Raw genomic sequence first — 21,878 nt, 5'->3', positions numbered from 1 at the left:
AACCCAGAGACATCTGCCATATTCTTCATACATGTACATACAGGCAATAGACAATTGTGTATTTTGAGTCCCCCCAAATCCCACCCCAACGCCCCCCTACCCCCAACCCCCCAAAGATCGCACTTCCTACAGCCAGTCTTACTCTCCCCCTTCGGTCCATCCCGCACTCCCCTCGCATCACACGCGCCCCTGCGCAACCCCCCCATGACCACCAATGTCCATGCACAGCTGCCCCTATGGATCTATCTCCCTCTCTACGGGGGGTGCCAGTTCGATTCCTCTGTAATCTGCCCATTTTTTCCATATCTTATAGTGCTTGCATGGGCACCCCCTGACCTCGAACACGGGCTGCTCCAGCCCCATACAGAAGTCCAGGCCATTTTTCCATCTCATCATGGAAGGGGCTCGTGCTGCCTTCCACTCCCTAGCAATATCTCGCTTGGCCCTAAGGCAATCTTTTAAGATCAATATATTCAGGCTGAGCTCCTTTCTTCTCCATAATCTGAGTGAAGCCAACAGAGGACGAAGGGTTAGAACATCCCTCACGTAACCAACACTCAGCTCTTCATGAACACACATGGCAGGTGTAGTTTGGGGGATGCAGAGCAACGTCACAGGAATTTGTTTCAGTAATCTGGAGGTGGTTAGCAGCAGCATAGCCCCAAATATCACTTCAGTCTGAGAGCCTGCAGATGCATTTAGCATGGCAGATTTTCACCAGGGTCTTAAGGGGCTTGCTACCCAGTCTAGATGCAAAACCCAAAACTCCGGCAACTAATCTACCAAAATCAACATTCCTACCTGCCATTAATGGATTCCAGTGCGTATCTGAGTCAAACAAGACTCCTAGATACGGAAAGGCCTTACTTACCCTTTGCAATTTTATGGTTGCAAAGGCTGAAAGTTTGCGTCTTAGTCAAACTGGAACCCACCACCATCGCAAAGGATTTTGAGAGGTTAACTGCTGAACCTAGCTTGTCCATAAGATCTGCAAAGGAATTCACAATAATTTGTAGGCCCCTTGCAGTCCTTTCCATCAGGACGGCCTCATCTGCATAGAGTAAAACTGCCCCTCATTGTGGGCAGTCAGTCCCAGCAGCCAGCAAGGTCTCTTCAAGGCCATTGATATAAAGAGAAAATAAAAAAGTGGCCTGTATGCACCCTTGGCGTACCTGTCTACCAACTAAAAAAGTGTCTGTGTTAGCTGTCTAGTTAGAATATCCGACTTTCGTGGTGGTATGAGCATGGAGATCCCGTAAAAAATACACAATATTGGAATTTACCCTATCCCTAAAAGGATAGCCCACAGCTTATTACTATTAACCTTGTTGAAAGCAGATGTAAGGTTCATAAAGGCCATATCGAGAGATTTGGGGTAGGTTACAGTTTTATTTGTTGGTAACCAAATACAGTTTCAGGCACAGGTCGATGGTAGACAACCCTTGCCTGAACCCATATTGTAGGCATGAGATATTATTTTCCGCAGCCCAAGAGGATAACCTTGCCAACAGTACCCACGACAGGTCCTTTACGACAGAATCAATATGGGATATAGGTGGGTAACCTTGTGGGTTATCCTTATCCCCTTTTTAAAAAACGGGGACGATAACTGAGGTAGACCAGGAAGAGGAAGGCCCCCTCCCTGACTGCCTCATTTAGAGTCTGTGTCCATACAGGGGCCCATACTGCAACGTCACTAAGATACAGGTCTGCTGGAATGCCACCTGGACCAGGGACCTAATTACTTTCAAGCCCTAAGGTGCCCTGGGTAACTTCCTCTAAGTTGAATACCAGGTTCAACCTTCTGTAAGAAAGTATTTCAGGTGTGGTCGCCTGTGTGTGGGGTTGATAATTATAAATGCCTTTAATTCGGGGGGATCTGATGACATAATGCAGCAACATTGGCCTGGGCAAAACAAGGTTGATTAATAATACGCCAAAAGGTCAAACAATTCTTCCAAGTACTTGCTTGCAAGAGGTCGTCCCACTCTTGTTCCCCCAGGGCTTCTTTGTCTCTTTTCAACTCTGTCAGTTGAACTATAAGGTTCAACTGATCATTAAGTACAAGCTCTCTAACTCTGGGGATGGCTTTTAAATCCCCCTTAAGGAGCCGTAGGGCACTAGAGCACCTAGAAACAGTAAGAGCACTGAGACCTTTTTGGAGATGTTCCCAAAGGCTGCTAGGATTACTCGGTCACTAATGTCTGAATCTAAGAAATTAACAAAGTCCTGCGCACAGCTATTAAAGAGGGTATGATTGAAGCATTCATGCTCCGCCATAACCCACCTTATGTGCCTACGCTGATCTGTTGGACAAAGGGTACCGAGTGTTTCTCCTACTCTGGAAAGGATGGGCTGCCGACACTGCTGAGTGAGTAAAACAAGGTTGTGTGTCAATAAAGACGAAATGAGAGATGTTAAAACTGGCGAAAGGACAAAAAAAGGGGTCAAGACAAAGCTAAAAGTCTTTAATGGTAGCACAACCCCTGCCTGTAAAAGTGGGGACAAGTTGCAAAACTGGAGAATTAACCATTGTGTCCAAGTTGAAGACTAAGTTAATGGAGTGCAAGATATTGTTTAACTCTGTCCCATCTCTGTAATGTTCCATATGCAGACCATTGCTACTAGCAAAATCTCTGCTTAAATTAACAAAAGGGCTCTCACATAGATGTAAGTTAAAATCACCTGCAACTATTATATTTGCCGATCAATTCCCCTAGAAGATAAAGAGCTTATGGACGCACACAAGCATGGAATATTAGATGTATTCTGATGACCTGAGATCGAGTTATAAAAATTCAAGAGATCAAAAACAGGGGAGCCAGGCAATGTCTTTAAACCTGAGCCAGAGGGAAATTCAGTAACACAACCATTCATGCTCAATAAGACATAGCTCACTAACCCCCTTCTTCCCTTGTACAGCTGGATTCAACTGCCGGGTCAAAATAAGCTTTGTATCCCTCCAAGAAAAAAGCAATTTGTGATCTCCCAAGATTCTTTTAAACATAAAAAATTAAAGATTCTAATGTTAAAATGCCAGTTTGGGTCAGCAAATTTGGAGGCGAGACCTGCTATATTCCAGCTTACTAAATTCATGTCTGTAGGGTTGAGTGAACCAGTGGAACATTAACAGGAGGGATACCGGGGGTCGGAGACAAAACAAGTGTACCCAGTCAGTCACGGGCTTCCAAAGTGCTTCAGGGGGCAAAACCATAAGCACATTCCAAAGGAGGTCGTAGGGGCAAGTGGCGTAGATTGCAGACTTCCCTGGCGGCCCACCTGGGACCAAGGTGCTAAGCAAACCTCCTCCGGCCTATAGAAGAAGTCCAGTAGGAGGGCCTGGATTAGGAAAGGGTTACCAGATTTAAAAATGCTAACGGCTGATAGAACACGGACAGCTTTCGTAGGGTGATTAAAGTTGACATCCACAGAGGCTTTCCGGTTTCACCCCAAATAACTCCCTCTTCTCACCATATTTATCCACTCGTGAATAAGAGGTCCGAGGTTGGAATGTGAGCCAATCCAATGAGCCACCTTGTTTTTTTAGCTGCTCATTAGACTCACTACTTCCACAGGCCAACGTAAGGATGTCCCCAAGCACCACTACATATGAGGTAGTGGCCAGAGGCAGGTCAAGAACATCCCCACACTCACTATATGTTCAGTGGTCCTGGGAAGCAGGTAGTGGACGGATGTAAGAGACATGGGGCGATATTGCGGGCAAGACAACTCCCTTGGCAGCGAGGGGTAATGCCTGGTCAGGGTGTTCATCTGCTGAAGAGGCTCATGTAGTCCCCTTCTCCAGTTGTTATCTGGAGGGAGGCTCACTAGACCGGACTAAACATGGGCTGAACCTCTCCTAAGCGGGGGAGGGTGAATGTGTACCCATTACAGAAGCTTTCAAGCCTTTTCGAGGTCCCCCAAACGTCGCTCCAAATGCAGAAGTAAGCCCTTAATCAATACATCCAATATGGCAAGAAGGCCGTCCATGGAGCCCTGGACTGCGCTGGTGATCTGTGATTCCAACAAGGTAACAGAGGCCCCCTCTTTAGGTAACGGATTTCCTGCAGGAGTACCATTTACTGATGGCAAGTCCCTTTTTCCCTCTTGTGTGCAGGGACACCCAGATCCTGAGAAAGAGGAGTCCTTTGTCCTCCCCTAAGAAGCAAGAAGTTCTTCCACACAAGAGAGGAAAGAAAGGATGAGGTGTTTCATCCAAGGAATTTGGAAGCCAAAAGTTAGGGGGTGGGCCTGGCCTAGTCTCGACCGGCCACGGATAGGCACAGACGGGCCCGCCCTTCGTCCGTGTTTTGCAACGGTGCACTCCGCGTGAGAACTGGAGGTGCTTCATAGGGTTGGTGGCGGCAGCTGGAAATAGCTGGCGGACCCTCCTCCTGTTGGAGATTATGGAGTTGTGGGACAGCGAGTCACGGTCATGGCCCAGGCAGCAGACTGGCCCCGTGTCCCGTGTCGCAGGACAACTAAAGGCACATTATAGCGCTGGTGGCAGCAGCGGGAAACAGCAGGTGGCTCCTTCTCCCCGTGGAGTTTATGGAGTTTTGGGAAAGTGAGTCCTGATGATGGCCCAGGCAGAAGGTGAGCAACGTGTCCCCCCTAAGCAGTATTTTTGTGTCTGAGAGAGCGGAATCTCTATGCCTGCTGTATACAGAGTGATTACTGCTTTGGACATTGACTGCATCAAAGCCACCCCTTTCCATTCCTGGATTTAGAACACGGGACACCAAAGAGCAATATGGTTTTCTACTGGATCACTTTGTAGCACAATCTTTAGTTATCACAACTTTGAAGCACAGGTGTAGGTCCACTTGTGGTAGGTTTCATTTTAACATGGCTGCAGTAAATGTAGGTTGTCTGTTCTGTGTTGATTAAATTACTTTTAAACTTGTACAGAATTCCATGCAGAATTGATTTTTCATGTAGTTCTCCTTTTTCAAGGAGTTTATCTCTCATGTCTTTCAGTATAGCTCTGGAAGAATATTTGTGGGGTATATAGTAAATGCCTGATTCAGTAAATTCTTATGGATCCCATTGCAACCTTTTCTACGTCTGCAGGTGACATTGTTGGTCTTTGTGAAGCCAACGGAGGAAAGGAACCACTTGCTACAGGAATTGTGACAAGAGTCACTCAGAAATCTCTGACTGCTGCGTTTGATGAGGCCCACGATGGTGCACTCAGTGTGGATCGCGAGAATGCCTACTGCCTGCTGAAGTTAGCAAATGATGTCACCTACAAGAGGATAAAACAGTAAGTTTTGTGTTCGGGTTGTTCCTTTTTATATGGTCTTCTAGATCCACGTAATGCTGTCTGGGATTCTCTATTGACTCCATCATGTGTTAAAGATGTATTTTCTGTTTTCCTGCTCATGCCCTTTAAAGTGTCTAAGGACTACTGCTTTTCATAGCCACATATATTGGTGCTCATGCTTCTTCCTAAACAGGTGCATAATCCCTAGCATCATTATGGAGATGAGTAGCAACATTTGCTTTAATATAGTCACTAGCTTTATATTATTCAGCAACACTGTGGCTGGGGCCGTGCATTTTATATTTTAATAGCCTACCTTCTTCGTAAGTAAGAAAGTCTGAGTTCATATTGCAGAATCATTTGCAGTCTACTGCCCTCTTCAGAGTCTCTCTTGCATCGTTGTACCAAAGGCTTTTAGCAGTCCCTTTTAATTTATGCCACCAACTTCCATTGTGTTTACTGTGCCTTGAATTTGACAGTCTGGTTTAAAGTGTTCAGGGGAAGTTTAGGTTTTTACCATAATGTCAGTTGTGGATTTGTTTACATTCAAGGTCTGCTTCATAGAAGCATATGTAGGTGGAAGAGGAGGTCACTGATATTTATTATCCTGGTTGTTGGGAATCGATACATACACATTTTGGTTCAGGCCTCCTACACATAAACCACGTCCCTGTCCTAATATTTCTTTTGATGAACTGTATAAACATCAAACTCTGCCCTCTCATTGCTTGTAAAGCAACCATAGCACTAAATGGAAAATAGATATATTAGCCTAAGGAATCGGTAAGTAGTTTTTGGAACTCATTACTCATGATTGGCTTCTCTTATCACATTCTTTATTATTAATACATTTACATTTGCTGAGAAATCAGTACCTCTCCGTGCACTGCTGTCCACACACCACACAACTATACATGCTAGTCACCACCACCAGTCCTTCTCAAGTGTTCTGGTGAAATATATTTGGAACAGCACTGTAAATCTGTGTGACTTTATAAAAGATTAATCCTTGGCCACAAAAACATGATAATTCCCCCATCTTTCATCTCTGTGGACCACAATATCCTTGGGAATCTAGTCATTTTTACCCATTCTTTCAAGAACGTTGGTATTCTTGGAAGGGGATTTGATATTCCTCACTACAGCAGATAATTCCTGCTTCAACTAAACTTGATTCTCACCATCCTCCATCTATGCACCTAAAAAAGACATTCAGAAAACCGTTATTTTAGTCTCTCTAACCTCGACATCTGTGAAGCATGTGGGTATTTACACATCCACACTCCCAAAAGAAGGGCCACTTGCATGTGACATAAGCTTTGCATCTTGGCATCTTTCATAGATCTCAAGATTCCACCTGTGTGTTCAGGTGTGCTTGAGGGGTTTTTCAAGGCTCAAGTTAATGAAAATAGTTCTGATGATCAAATTATGCGTTGGTTCTGCCAGTGTCTTCGATGTCTGAACAAAGATATTCCCAGAGATGGCACCAACAAGTATTTGAATTTTTTAGTGCAGATTGCAATTCTGTGTAAGATTCATAGAGACAAAGTTAGCATTATTTGTAAGTAACTTTTTCTATCGGGTGTATTTCAACTCTCCAAATCACTGTTTCTATACTTTAGAACATTCTACAAACATATACTTTTAACTGCGCTTGCTGTGTTGGTTGGAAGTGTGAAAAAAGATGATGGCCCTCCGGAGGCTGCTGTAAGTAATGAGGGTTGTTTGGATGTTCCGACTGTGGGGTGGGCTCGGTCCTCTCCTCCATATAGCTACGTCCTAATTCCGGGCCTATGAGAACGACTACCAAGACTGCGGCGGAGCCTCAGTGCTAACCAGCAGGTTCTGACTCCCTAGAAAGAACACTGTGTCTGCCTTAACGGTTGGGTGGTGCTGTGGGGGGTGGGGTGGGGGAAAGGAAGAACTGACAGGACCCTTTGCACTGTGGGTGAGAGGGGCTGTTTATTTGTTGAACGCTTCCCTCCCTTTTCCTTGATTGCTCTCCCTGAGGCCTATTGAGAGCAAGGTAGCCCTGCGGCATGTGCGAGTTGTATTGTGGCCCAGGAGGAGCGCTCGTACATCGGCACCTGAACCCGCTTTGCCCCTCAACTGCATTTTAAGTTGCATTCCAAGCACTGCGGCCCTGACTGGATGGTGAGCCCTACAGGAAGCTCTTGGTTGGAGATGGGGGGGGGGGGGGGGGGGCGAAGGTAGCTGGATAACCCTGACAAAGGTTTATAGGGTGTCAACTTCTGTTTTGAGCCTGCAGCCTTGGCCAGGGTATGCACTAGATACCCCAGGATGGAGAGGTGATTCGCGGTAGCAGATGTGCTCTTTGATTATCCTTTGAGGTGGAACTGGCCTCATGCTCGCCTCTGGGTCGCAATCTCTGCGTCTGTCTCCTCTTGCCACTGTTGAGGCTTTCTGTCCCCCATTTGGACTGCTCTCCGACTGCTCATGCACCTCATGTGGGCCTGACTGGTGGGTTGATGGAGCACTCCGAAGATTTGGACATGTGGCTTGGGGTGATTTACCTGGGACCTGGAGACACTACTTCTGGCTGAGAACTTCATCTCATTTTGAGCTCCATCATGGCTTAAAACAAAAATCCACTTCCACTAAATAAGGCACCATAAACCAATATCTCCAATCTGGATGTGCTGCCCTAGCACAACTGTCGAATGAATGCAGTGAGTGCTGCCCTACTGCATCGTGGGCTAGCTTCAACTGTCACATCAAAGACAGCTACTATCTTGCTGGCCATAAGTATTCCAGAGAAGCTCTGAAGCCTGAATCTTAGCAGTAGGTTCTGATGTCAATCTTCTACCGCAGAACCGGAGGCTGGTGGTGAACAGAATCATGCTGGGTGGAGGCCAGGTGACAGAGCTAGAAGACACAGTTAAAACCCTTCAACAAACTGTTTCCAAACTTTGTGATGTCAAAGGGGCTGAAGGCAAAGACAGAAAATGGAGAAGGACCTATCCACAAAAATAGCTTATATGTCATGTCGGATATCCAGAAAACTTTGTGTGTGTCTCTCCTGAAAAATTCCTAGAAAAGTGGCTGCGGACAGGGACACCCAAAGGAAAAGTGTCCACATGCTTTATAATCAAATGTGCAGACGCAGAGGCCTCTGCCAGGCACACCCTTCCACCCCCAAAAGCGCTCATTTTCTGAATTATAAGTTCTCAGGTGAAATCTTACACTTTGCCTGAGAGCAAGACACAACGTGGTAATCACAGCAAATCATGATTATAGATTACCCAAAATTAGTGCAGCAACAACAAAAGTTCTTTGAGGAGGCTAAAATGAAACTTGGATCTAGGAACATTTATTATTTTCTCATCTACCTGTCATATTCCAATTTTAAACATTTTTTTTTTTGAGGCACCAGAATCCGTTTGGGAATAGTTGGAGGAAAGACATGATATCAGCCGCATCGACGTTCACCCTTTTACGATAACCCAATGCCCATCATTGAGATTTACTGCTCTGCCCTGTACGCCCAGACGACTGTGGAGACGTTGGCTGATCTCATTGCTGATCTCCAGGTGAGGTTACTGACTGATTGGGAGCAAAGTGTCCTAGAAGGGGATGCTTCTTGCACAGAGTTGACAGAAGCCTTTACCCAATTGCAATTTGGAAAGAATCTAAGACCCAATGGGATCCCTGCTGAATTTTTCTAACTCTATCCATCAAAGCTTGTCAACCTGCTCCTCGAAGTTGTCAGTCTCTTGCTTGTGGGGGACTACCACCTAGGATGCACTTTGCTGAAAGTCATAATCCACAAACAAGGTCATAACCCCGTTTGCTGCTCTTTGTGTCTTCTGATAAGCTTCTTCAGTGCTCACGTTAAAATGCAACGTAAAACCCAGGTTTATTGATCGTTTAAGGTGATCTGCTCGCTGGTGCGAACGGGCCAGTCTGGATTTGTGCCTAAACGTGCCACCAGACACAGTATTAGGCATACTGACAACATTCTGGCTCTTGCTAATAGATTACAATGCCCTTTGGCACTACTTTTGTCCGATCTTAAAGTCTTTTCATTCAGTGGGTTGGTAGTACTTGCTTGCCTAGTTAATGAGGGTCAACATTGGTCTCAAATTTATCAGGTTTTTTCCGATTATTATATACAGGTCTATCAGTGAGGTTCAAGTGTTAGGCGGGAGGTGTGTGAATTGTTTCCGGTGCAGTGCCGCACTAGACCAGGTTGCTCTTTGTCCCCACTGATTCTCTTTTGCAATTGAGCCATTAGCAAACTGCATTAGCGTAGATGCTCAGATGAAAGGGAATGAATGGGTTCTGGATGTCACGGAAAGAGTGGCAACAGTCCTTCTGTTTATTTGGAGCTACTACCGATCTTAACACAAACAGAAGTCCACCATTTATCAACTTGGTGATCTTTCGCAAGACCTCGGTTATTCTCATGATTTACAGGTGGCTAGAAATGGGTTTAAATATTTAGGGGTCTAGGTGACGCAGGATGCAAAGATAGCCTGGGACAGCACCATTCAACCACAAATAGACAGATTGCTCAGGGACATTACGTTTTGGATGGCACCCCTTTGTCCTTGCCAGGAACTTTGCTGATCTTTAACATGGTGGCCTGGCTGCATTTTTATTTTTTATTTTTAAATATTGTATTTTATTGCAATTTAAGGCATACAGCAAAAAAAGAAAATCAAATACATAACTGATAAGGAATGAAAAAAACAAAATCCAAAATAACACAAATGCGGATCGCTGGAAACACAACAAAAGATACAACTGAGGAATATCAACACAGAGGACCATGGCGAGCACTGTGGGGGGGGGAGAAGCAGCCCTGGGGACATAGCGATCTGGGAAATGATGGAGCAGTGTACAGTGCGTTGATGTACGGGCGCCTATCCAGCGTGTGGAGTGCTAACAGGAAGCGAACAGCCTGAAGGGGCCCAAGGGCATCAACATCAACATCGCAGGGCATGAATGGACAGAGGGCAAACAGTGTCGTTAGTTAGTCATCAGGGGCGTTAGTTTCAGACAGTTGAGCTGCATAGTATTGGGCCAAAAGGCCCCAAAAACTCTTCGGGCGGCTACTCGGAAGCCTCATCTTATTGTAAACGTCAGATTGAGTGTGGCAGTATACCATATCCCGTTCCCACTCCGCTAGTGTAGGCCCTCTCATCCATCTCATCGCTAGCCTACACTTGGCCAAGTGGAGGCCGAAAGCAACCAATTTACGCATAGCCTTCTTGAGAGGTTTAGTGTAACCTAAGAGCGCCATCAGGGGATCCGGAGCCAAGTGGGATCCTAGTGGGTCACTGAGTTTGTGAAAAATCGCATCCCAATTTTGTTCAACTGGGGGACACTGCCACGCCAGATGAAAAAAGCCAGCGTGTGAAGCACGACAACGTTCACAGTTGTTGGTGTCACGCAATCCGAACCTGAAAAGGCGTGAAGGGGAGTAGTACACTCTGTATTTAAAATGGGCAAGCCTATGTCGGCCATTGATAGAAATGTGCCGGGTAACCGTGCAACAGTAGAGCCAGATATCATCCATGATAGGAGTGCCGATGTCAGACTGCCAGGCTTGTCGAGCCCTATTGAGTGGGGGAGCTTTCGTGGCAAGAGCCGAGGTGTACAATTTGGAGATCAACTTGCATGGACTCTGGGCACACAGAAGAGCGGTCAGAGGGGGAATATCTAAAGGTTCCTGCAGCTCCTCGTTCAAAACTGTCCACAGGGTGTGTTGGGTTCTGAAGAAATGGAATCTAGTCAGGGCCGTTGGACCAATATCAGCGCCCGCCGCCTCCTCCCAAGAGAGCATCCGCCCGTCCCGAAAGAGATCTCCCATAGTCTGCATGTGCAGTTTGCGAAGGGATTCAAGGGTCCCTCTTGCCGAGCTGAGTGCAAACCTATGGCACTACTCAACACGCAGGCGGGGGGAATAGAGCTGTGCACCATCATGTATACCGAGGAGCACATTCCACGCGTGGGCAACAGAGTTGGTCGAGTATGCCACATCGTCGCAAAGGAACCTGCGTGAGAAGGCGGGGCAATGAGTATGGGACAGCAGCCACCCTTTCTATATGGAGATGAGGTAGATCCGGGGGCCCGTGTACCCAACTGTATGCATGAGAGGCCTGCGTCGCCCTATAATACAGTTCAAGGTTCGGGGCATTCAATCCCCCGGCAGCATATGGTAGCATGAGTGTGTCCAAAGCTACTCTAGAAGTCTTCCCGCCCATGCTAATTTAGTCATTAAAGACCGGAGTTCGCGGAACAGATGCTGTGAGAGGACTATGGGTATATTAACAAAAAGAGAAAGTAGGCGCGGGAGAATGACCATTTTCATCAGGGCAACACGGCCAATCAAAGAGAGAGTGAGACGTATCCATCTATCAATGTCGTCAGCAAGCTTATCAATCGCTGTTCCGTAATTGGCTTTCAATATACTGTCCGCATCGGAGTGGACTTGGATGCCGAGATACCGTACAGGCTCCGTAGTCCACTGCAGTGAGCAATCTTGCGAGAATTGTGCTGTTGCCGGCGTCAGAGGGAATATGATAGACTTATCCCAATTAATCGTTAAGCCAGTGAGGCCACCAAAACGGAGGACCTCACGAATTACAGGAGAAAGATGCACTTCAGGGTCTCTGGCATAAAGAAGGGTATTGTCCGCATACGCAGACGTGATGAGATTGTATCGTGGAAAGCAAAGTCCCCTGTGTCCGTGATATTCACGAAGTGCCTGCAATAGGGGCTCAGCTGCCACCGCGTACAACAACGGGGACAACTGGCACCCCTGACGAGTGCCCCGTGAGATTGCAAACTGTGTCAAGGCCGTATCCCCCACCTGCACTCTGGCTAGAGGTGCATGGTACAATACCGAAATCAGCTGTAGATATACTTCGCCATCCTCCATTCGAGTCAGCACAGCCTTCATGAACTTCCATTCAATCGAATTAAAGGCCTTTTCGGCATCGAGGAAGGCGGCTGCAGCCATGACCTCAGGCCGCACTTGCTGTAGGGCACCAAAAACCGTGCAAAGATTATGTGTTAATGTGCGACCGGGGATAACCCCAGCTTGTTCAGGTCCGATCAGCTGAGGAAGCAGCGGTGACAGACGGTTCGTGAGAATTTTGGCATATAATCTAGTGTCCACGTTGAGGAACGAGAGCGGACGGTAGGACGAGCATTTATGCGAGTCTTTATTGGGCTTTTACAAGGTGATAATCAGCTCCTCGCGCATCGAAGGGGGCATAGTGCCTTCGGCAGCTATATCGTGAAATAAAGTGATAAGGTGTGGGATAACGAGGTCACTGAAGCCTTTATAAAATGCGACCGTAAAGCCATCCATTCCAGGGGCGCTCCCTTCATGCATAGAACCCAACGCAAGTCGGACATCAGCCACATCGATAGGGCGCATCAAGAACTCTCGATGCAAGTTCTGTAACCAGGGGAGCTTTATGCACTCCAGGTAGCCGGCTATATCCTCGTCGTTGGGGGAGAGTTTAGAGCTGTACAGCTCTTGGTAATAAGAGCGGAAGCGGGCACACCTGGCTGCATTTATTACATCAGCTAAAGAATTTTTCCTTTGTAATTCTGTACACATTTCCTACCCAGAGCAAATCCATTTTTAGGAGTTTTCTCTGAAACCCGAATTATGCTGAATAGCTTTAGGAAATTCCTTTTAATCCACATATGGTGGTGGAGTGGTGCAATTAAATCCTATTATGGAGCTGACCTTCTCTTGATTCTCAACGAGTGGTGGTACGACATGCAAGGTGATCTGGCTTTCTCATCTGAAAAGTGTGTGATGCAGTAAGTTCAAATATTACACTCGCTATCTCGCGACTTCAACATAAACCTGTTTGGAGGCACGGAAGATCGAGAGATTAATGACTTGGATCCTACATGAGACATACCAGCACATACACTGCTTGAACAAACTTGCTGAGTCCTTACTGTCCGATTGTAATCTCTTAGGTCTTAGACTCCTCAATGGTTGTTTAAATAGAGACCCTCCACCTGGCTGGACGCAATCATCAGGAAAGCTCATTTCTAATTTTGGCTTTTTTTTTAGACTCTGCCCTCTTTTTTCAGGATTATTAATAACTGTTCCCTAAAGGTCTGCATCTACTGCGACCATAGACTGCAGCAAATTTACCTTGCCATCCGTTCAGCTTAACTGGAAGTTGCTCCACCCACCAACTACGGGGTGTTCACAAAGCCTCAAAGGGGTAAAATGGTTCAATGAAAAGAAGCCCTGAGGCTCTGTCCTGGGTCCGAGCACAGTATAGAGCAACCGCCTCTCAAACAAGTTCTCCTATCAAGCAATGGTCACTCTTCACGGACTAGATCCTTTTGAACATTCTAGTCAGTTCTCAGACTTGTACAAAGTCACTATATCCTTCTACTAAGTTTGAATTGACCAGGTCCTAGAAGGTCTTGAAAAGCGAAGTCCGCAGCAATATGCGTATTCTCTTACGGCACCTTTCCTCTGCAGCTGCGAAATAAAGCCAGGGCTAATTTTAGAAATTCATTCTGGATCGTCAAAGTTAAAAAAAAAAAACATGAAGTTTGGGCTCGACTTTTGTTTGCCAGCAAGAAAAAGAACGCGAAACATGTTTGGTCCACGTTAAATAAGTGACAACCAGAAGCAAGAGGGGCACCAATGTAAATATCTCGGAAATTGCCTGAGTCTCGTTCCTTACTTCCCACTTCTCAACTGACACCATATCTCGGGCCACACCACCCTTCAGTCAGTTATCAGGTGATCTTTCTGTTGCTCCAAAAGTGAAAAGTATGACTGCAAGCGATCTGTCTGGAGACCATTCAGATATTGAAATCTTAGAGCTTTGCATAAATAGTCCACAAGAGCAACGCTACATATTAAAGTTGGCAGGACTGCGGAAAAACGGGGTGCCCGGCCCTAATGGGCTGTCCACAGCCCTTTCTACATCTGATACAACATTTTGGGCCATGGCACTTTCTCCCCTGTTTGAATTCTGCCTGGTATCTAGCAGCATTCCAGATTCCTGGAGAGAATTTATCATCCAGACAGTTTTCACAAAATCTGATCCTCGCCAGTACCGCCTCACTGCACTGATTGACAATGACGCTAAGCTCTTTGCCAGCCTTCTATTTGATGACCTGAAAGGCTGGGCAGATGCCAGACAGATCATCCCTAGAAACCAGTGTGGCATCAAAGACTGCGGAACCATCTCAAATTTAATGGCAATGGCCCTTATGTGCGACAAAACTCTCAGACACAGTTCAGCACTTTATTCCTGCTTTGTACTCTTCAAAGCTCCATTTGACAGTTTACCTAGTGGCCCATTGTGGTGCAAATTGCAGGATCGGGGTCTACCAGCAAACCTACTGATACCAATTGAGCAGCTGTATACTAAAACCTAGGTACGGGTCAAATTAGGGGATGGTTCATGCATTTCAAGAAAGATACCTACTAAACCAGGTTGAGGTAAGGATGTGTGCTCGCTCCTTTGCTTTTCAATTTATACATTGCCGTATGTGCTCCAGAGTCAAACCTGGATCGGGCTTACGCGCCAATTATCCACCGTGCAAGCGTATACCGTCATAAACAGCCTTGAGATAGTGTTGCGGGCATTCTGCTCATGCACAGAACTATGCGCAGGAAACCAGGACCTCAGTGATTTGTGGTGTACCAAAAAACTCACCTCAGTACCTCGAACCCCTCTCCGACTAGCATCAGTGTCTCATTCGTTCTCCGTATCATATCGAAGCTACCAATGATTAGAAAACCCAGAACAAGCGACTTAGAATACTCTCAGGAATGGTGGGAATCAAGAACACCTTTTCATTGTTATTCTCATATCAGTCCACAACGTGAGTGGAGACACGGAAAAGTTTAAAATGTTTATTTTTAACAACGTGCTCTAAGATGCAGTACTTTGGCTAACATAAGCAAACAAATGATCAGAAATAAAATCATCAGCATTGTTACAGTTCCATAAAAAACAAAGGGAGAAATCATATTGCAATGATAGTGGAAGCAGGTCCTATAATACCTTGTGAACCACCCTCCCCTGCCTAGTAAGCTAGTTTTATAATAATAGAAGGTCTCTAGGTTTGAATGGGGAACCCTCCAAGATCAGCTTAGGTGAATCACATCACAGGATCAGCACTGCTCTCTGTGTCTGGAAAGGTTTTCTCCAAGAGTGCCAGCATCATGCATGCAATGAAATATTAAAGGCACCCGAGTTTCAGATATTTTCAGCTGTGTGCTTGTTGTGTCTAGAGTGTGGGCCGATCAACCTGAATTCAACAGCATACATTGTTATTTGACCTTGACGGTTTCTGCACACAGTGTTCAGACTAAGGTCGCGGTGCACGTCTAGGGATGTGAAAAACAGACCATTTTCATGTGAAGAAAAGCAAGCAAGCAGTTTTACTTATAATAACAGCTACCTGTAGTGTTGTGTGCAAAAGCAGCAAAATGGCAAGATGGCGTTTAACTTTCGAAAACGCTTATGCTAACTTAGCAATGTGTGCAGACAATACACACTATACTACAATAGATTGCACAAAAATCATAAAATTACATTCAGAGTAAAAACTGTACTTCGAGACAGGTGGCATCTTAATGGCGAATGGCTTACAAATAGCCCTGGGTATAAAATATCTAGGTATCTACCTGGATATCAAAGAATCCTTTAAACCTCATTTGTGCCCTATGCAAACCAATGGCATCAGCCTCATGTTTGCTCTCTCACAGAAGCTGCTTAGGACCAAGCCTCGACCCTCTTCTCCAGGTGGTTAAAGCCATGGTCTTCCTTGCACATTCCTATGGGAATTAAATCACATTGTGAAGGGAGACCACCACTCTGGAAAACTGCATCACTCGGATTTACAAAGCTCCTCTTTGTCTGCCAAAGGGAGCTTCTCCAGCGCAAATACGACTTGAGTTCAACATAGTAAAACAGCGCTGGGCCAGAAGCACGTCACTTTACATTTGTTGTCATAGGTTGAGATCTGCCCCACAAGAGTTTTACATGGCCTAATCTGGCTTGAATTAGCAGGTGCAGGTCCAGCCTCGTCCTACAAGCGCTTCCTCGATGACAAACTATTTCCACTTACGGAGGCCTGGGGTAGGGATCTCTCGCTGAAGATCTTTAAAGAGCTCACAACAGCCACCGCAATAAAGATATGGCAACACTGAGTGAGCGCTCTCACGCCTGGTCAGCAATCTACTCTTATACCCCAAGAAAACAGCTGCATTATATTACTTGTACATACCACTGTGGATAAAAACCAGGTTAGTGGCACTTAGACCCTGGGAGTGGAACTTCCGGGCTCACCCTCCGGCATGTCACGACTCAGACTCCTACGATGTAATGTAGGACTGTGCGGATTGGGCAAAAAAACATCCTTCACATCCTATGCATCTGCTGGTCTCTGCTGCTGCAAAGAAAAATCTTCCTTCATAGTGATTTAATTTGTGCAGGAGTCCGAACTTGCCGTCAGGCGGTAATAGCTCAACTGTATCCGGATAATACCATATTCAGCGTTAAAGCTGTTAAGTTCCTTCTGATGGCCGTGGCTAAACTGAGCTCTGCAAATTTCATTTGTACCGTAAAAAGGTGAGCCTTACTATCTGATCACTTTAGCTATTCTACACCTTCTGAGTCACTTTTTGGGCACTCTACGGCGCCTTTCTGTATTTGCCAACCCCCAAGTAGATTTCTGCATGGCACATTGTTTGGCAGCTGCCACTTCACCTTGGGGTATCTTGTTACTAGCACTTTCCATATTTTGCACACTGCACTTTGTGAAATGCCAAAAGAGCACATTCGAGGCACTGTTGGGATTCCCCTTTCTTGCACAGCGCACTTTTTAGGTCTCGCCTGATCCAGTGAATGCGCCGGTCTGGCGAGACTTTTAGTAAGGGCTTCAAAAAATGCTACCATGGCCGGCCTACAGCTTACAAGCAGAGGCGCCATATGGCTTTCCTCGTCATGCTCATTAAGCGCATCGCTTGCAGCGCTTGATCACGATCGCGATCACTTTCCCACCTGCGCGGCTGCTTTGATGTTCCTCTCATCCTCAGTCCCGTCTGTGCCTCTCTTCTCCTCCCCAACTCTCACTTCACATCCTTTATCCCAATTTTCCATCTCACTTCTTCATACTTTCTTTGTTACTGTCACCTTAACTGTTTTGTGCCTCTATCCCCGAGTTTTCCACCAACTCTTTTCCCTTCGTTTTCACCTCTCTCTCTTGTGCGTTCTTCCCCTCTCTGCCTTAGCCCCTGGGTCTCATTCTCTCGCTCACTCAGCATCTCTCGGGCTCTTTCATGTGAAGACGAGGGTCAGGGCGGGGCAGTGCACAGTAACATTAGTAGGCAGTTCAGTGCGAAACTGGTCAGAGACTGGTAATAATCTCGCAGGATGTATTCAAGCGTGTTCTGCCATCCCGGAGTATGAACAAACGCTGCCATCCTCACACGGCTTCAGCCTTTTAAAAGGAAAAGACAGAGTATTTTATTTCGATTTTGCAATTGTAACCTCCGCTGCATACCACATAGCAGAACATCTTGTAGTTTCGGTTGTATGAATGAAGCTAGGTGAGTAATTCTGGCAGTTGCAACACACATTTTTCCTGCCATATGATATTACAGCAATGAAAAGCGCACTCTCGCTCCCTCATTCGCAACAAAGTCTGACATGATTTTATTTCCATTATTCCGCACGCTTTTATTGAATATAATAATTTTAAGCTTTCTTCCCCAGCCGTAAACCCGGTAATTCAAAATGAATGTAAGAAATGCAGTTAATTATTTTGTTAGGAAGGGTGTGATTACTGTTTTTGAGTGATAGCCCCAATGTCACTGGTGAAATGTGTACAGCTGCTTGGTGCCTCTGTGCAGGAGTAACAGCAGTAGTTTCCCTTGGTCGCTGCTAGCAACATGCGAGTAACATCTGCAGGTCAGTCTGGAGAATTGAGGAAACAATCATATTGTGCATGTTTTTGGATATTTCACAAGGCACCTCGAACCCAAGCAGTTTACATTTTAACAGCTTCTTCTGTTGCATTGCCACAGAAATTATTTCATTTGTGGAATTTGGAAAGCAGCAGAGCTAAATTGTAGAGAAAATGCATTTATTTCATTGAACTGATTTCCCTCTTAATTTAAATTGTCGAAGACACCAACGAATTGGCAGCAGAGTTGGAAGTTTCGAGGCTTATGTAATAAGGTAGAGTGTTTGCTCTGGCTTATGTCATCAGAAGTCCGCATTCATATGTTGCCCTTTTGCTTTGTACTGAGAGCGCATCATGCACTTCTCTTGCAGAAAGAAATGCTGCCCGTGCGCCGGCGTATGTTAACACAAGCATTGGCATAGCCAATAGGTTTCGCCTTTGGGACCTTATAAGTGTTTAGTTATCCAGCACAATATCCTTGGTGCAACCAGGGATGTGGAATTCCTATAGCCCGACGCCCGGGACATATTGTTTGGGGTCAAGGGCAACAAGTTTCCATGTGTATTTTGTCCTTGGGACAAGTAGGTCCAACCCCCTACATCACAAACCCTTTGACTGCCAGTTTATAGTCCCACATGATGGATCAGGGAAAGCATTGCCTGCAGTTAAGGTAATATTTGTTTCCATGTTTTAACGCTGTTCAAACTTGTATTTATGGTTCATAAATGCAAAACCTTTATTATTAGGGTGAGCGATCTAAGTACATGTTGTAAGCTCAGACTACTACTGACAGTGGTTAAAGTATAAAAATGGGTGCACACGCTTTCATTTTTTAGCACTATGAGGCTATGCATAATGCTCCCAGAATGCTCTCTGATTAGATGCAAATATATTGAGACACTTGAAAGCAAGATTGAATATTCTTAGCGGTCAAGATAAAATGTTCACAAAAAAAGCAAAAACATTTAGCTAAACTGCCGTAACATTTTAGGTAGCGTTTTTCTGCAGCATCATTTAGTAAAATGTGTTGATGCATGCTAGTATTTCCCAAAAATATTCATTATGGAAAATCACTGTAACCAGTTTTAATAAGATTATGGGAAACAAAAATAAACAAGCACTGGCAAAGCCAATTGGTCCGAAATTGTTGGTCAGTCTTTTGGTTTTATCAATGCGTGACTTGTTTTGGCATGTTTTTTGTAAAACCTTATTGGTGTGGGTGCTGCTGGGCCCTCATCATTCTAACAAACATTGGCAAAAGCAAAAATTGTTTCGGTCTCAAAAAGCACACACTGCCACAGTTGTTCCTGGCACTGAACAAAACGACTGTGTGTCAATTTTGCTCCTTGTGAAAGAACAGAATGCTGTCATTAACAGTGAAGCTAGCCAACTGACAGAGAGAGACATTTTAATAAACACAACATGTCATGGTTAAAGCCAGACCCAATTAGGGGCCAATTATTAATTAAAGACTCAAAAGTGCACTTCTGTCCTTGCATTAAGTGCAGATATACGACTTTCCTGAATTCACAAGACTTAACAAAAGTAGACCAAGAAATAGTACTCCTAGAAAATATTTGTGAACTGCATTTTAGCATGAGCAAATGTGCATGTGTAGATTTGCTCATGCGAAAATCCGAGCGTTTGCAAGTTTATTGCCCCCTCCAACCACTTTTTCCCAACCCAGGAAGAAGTTTTATGTCTGCCATTGTCAGGAGTAAATATCCAACCTTTCTCAGTATGGGAAAAGATTAGAGAAGAGTTGTTGAAAACCCTTAAAACATGCAAGTTAGTGGGTTTGCACAGACTCAAAAGGGCATTCCAACCCTGAATCTGTTGCTTAACTTCAGCGCCAGTATGTAGATCTGCGTAAACGTGGCAACAAAAGGAAATTGCTAGTATTCATACCCTGCTATGGAAGGAGCCCTGGCATATTCAGAGAGGCTATTTCGGAGCTCTTATATAAGGGTATTACTGCCATAATGTGTCACCGCATTACATGGCACAAAAGGGACAAGTGGATTTTGTTACAGGACAAGTAGATTTATGAAGTAACCTGCCCCATGGACAAGTAGATATTTTAATAAATTCCACACCCCTGTGCAACAACAACAAGTGTTGCATGGCTAAACACTTATAAGGTCCCAAAGGCGAGACCTATTGGCTATGCCAATGCTTGTTTCCTGGGTAATTAAAACAAATGTAGTAATGCTCCGGTCAGTCTGCTATGCACCGTAACCAAGGGTCATTCCTTTGTTGTCTTTCGCACATTGCACTTTTGTTTTTAGCTCATCACAATGCATATCATAACTGGCGGACATGTTATGTGCCTTCTGCATTAGGACTCCGCATGCATGACTATAGCCCCCAAATCATTGCCCGCAGAACACTTTGTGACAGCGACTGACTCAACCCAAAGGTTAATTCTGTTTGATGTTGTGTAATGCGATCTTCAAACGCAAGATGATAGATAATATTTGAAGCATTCTCAGGATATCCTGCTATTCCCTTGTGCACATTGCTGTTCTTCTTGGGTGATAAAATATTTGTTATGATGTACTTGTCTTTTTTTAGAAAATGCGGTTCTGCTTCTGTCATTTTATATCGTACACTCTGTTTCTACAAAGGGTTTTTCTGGTTTTAATTGTTGCTCTGATTATTTATCATGGTTACACTTGATTGTTAAGGTTAACCGTACAATAAAAATACTCTACACTCATTCTATGGTGGAACGATTAAATACCCCAATCCTCCGGCCACCCAAATGATATGCCAAATTTTGAGGGATTCAAGCAGGGATTTGGGTTGGAAGCAAAGATTAACGTAAGTAACCTCATTGTGTGCGAGAGGGAAACTTTGCCAAGTTACTGAGCTACAGGGTTTTAAGCAATGGGTTGAACAGAAGGATCATAAAATAACATATATTTACTGCTTCTTAGTTATAAATACCCCAGACTCCTTTGATCAGGTGCGTCACGCTTGGGATTATGATCTGGCACCACTTTCTTATGATGAAGCCGCCATACCGCGAGTTCACTTTTGCGCATTAGGAAGTCACCGGAAGCAGCGCAGTAGGCAAGACAGCGCTCTAGCTTCCTGGTAATGGGTGACTACAAAAACGGGGCAGTGGCACAAAAAACTTAAGGATGCCGATTCTGCACGACTGCACTTTAATTTCTAGCATCACGATTAGAAGTTTTAGATACCTGAACTGAAGTTTTAGATACCTGAACTGATGAATTGTTTTTATTGAATTTGAACTGTTAGTGTCTTGAATTTGTCCTGAATTTGTTTTTAAGCAAACCACTATCATTTTATAAAGCTTGCTTAAACTCACCTGCATTTTGTGAGATATCGGGAGGAGGGGAAGACGCCATACAGCGAGTTAACTTTTGCGCATAAGGAAGTCACTGGAAGCAGCGCAGGAGGTGGGGCAGCACTCTAGCTTACTGGTAATGGGTGACTACAAAAACAGGGCCGCGGCACGGCTGCGCCACTTGCGTGCCGAAGGCACGCCAGGGGCAAGCCCTTCTGTGGCCGGACCGCGGCCAGCGCCAGCCATGCTGCCTGTTTTTTCTCTGGGACCAATATTGCTTGGTCTAGAGATCAATTATTAACGCTGAATAAAAAGGCCTGTGCTTGTAGGACCAAGATAGACCGGGGAACGGAC

The 21,878-nt window shown here is 45.2% G+C and overlaps 1 protein-coding gene across 1 annotated transcript in view; it reads left to right on the top strand.

Moving 5' to 3' along the window:
* The window catches only part of IGHMBP2 (immunoglobulin mu DNA binding protein 2), a 352,665-nt gene that overhangs the window by 41,223 nt on the left and 289,564 nt on the right, over window positions 1–21,878 (top strand). The window contains exon 3 of the mRNA XM_085644756.1: window positions 5,074–5,266. Within this exon, the coding sequence (XP_085500882.1) occupies window positions 5,074–5,266 (193 nt within the window). The remainder of the gene's footprint in view (window positions 1–5,073; window positions 5,267–21,878) is intronic.

The sequence above is a fragment of the Triturus cristatus genome, chromosome 3_1 (assembly GCF_964204655.1).
Source record: "Triturus cristatus chromosome 3_1, aTriCri1.1, whole genome shotgun sequence".
NCBI lineage: Eukaryota > Metazoa > Chordata > Amphibia > Caudata > Salamandridae > Triturus > Triturus cristatus.
This window is presented reverse-complemented; position numbering and strand designations above follow the sequence as displayed.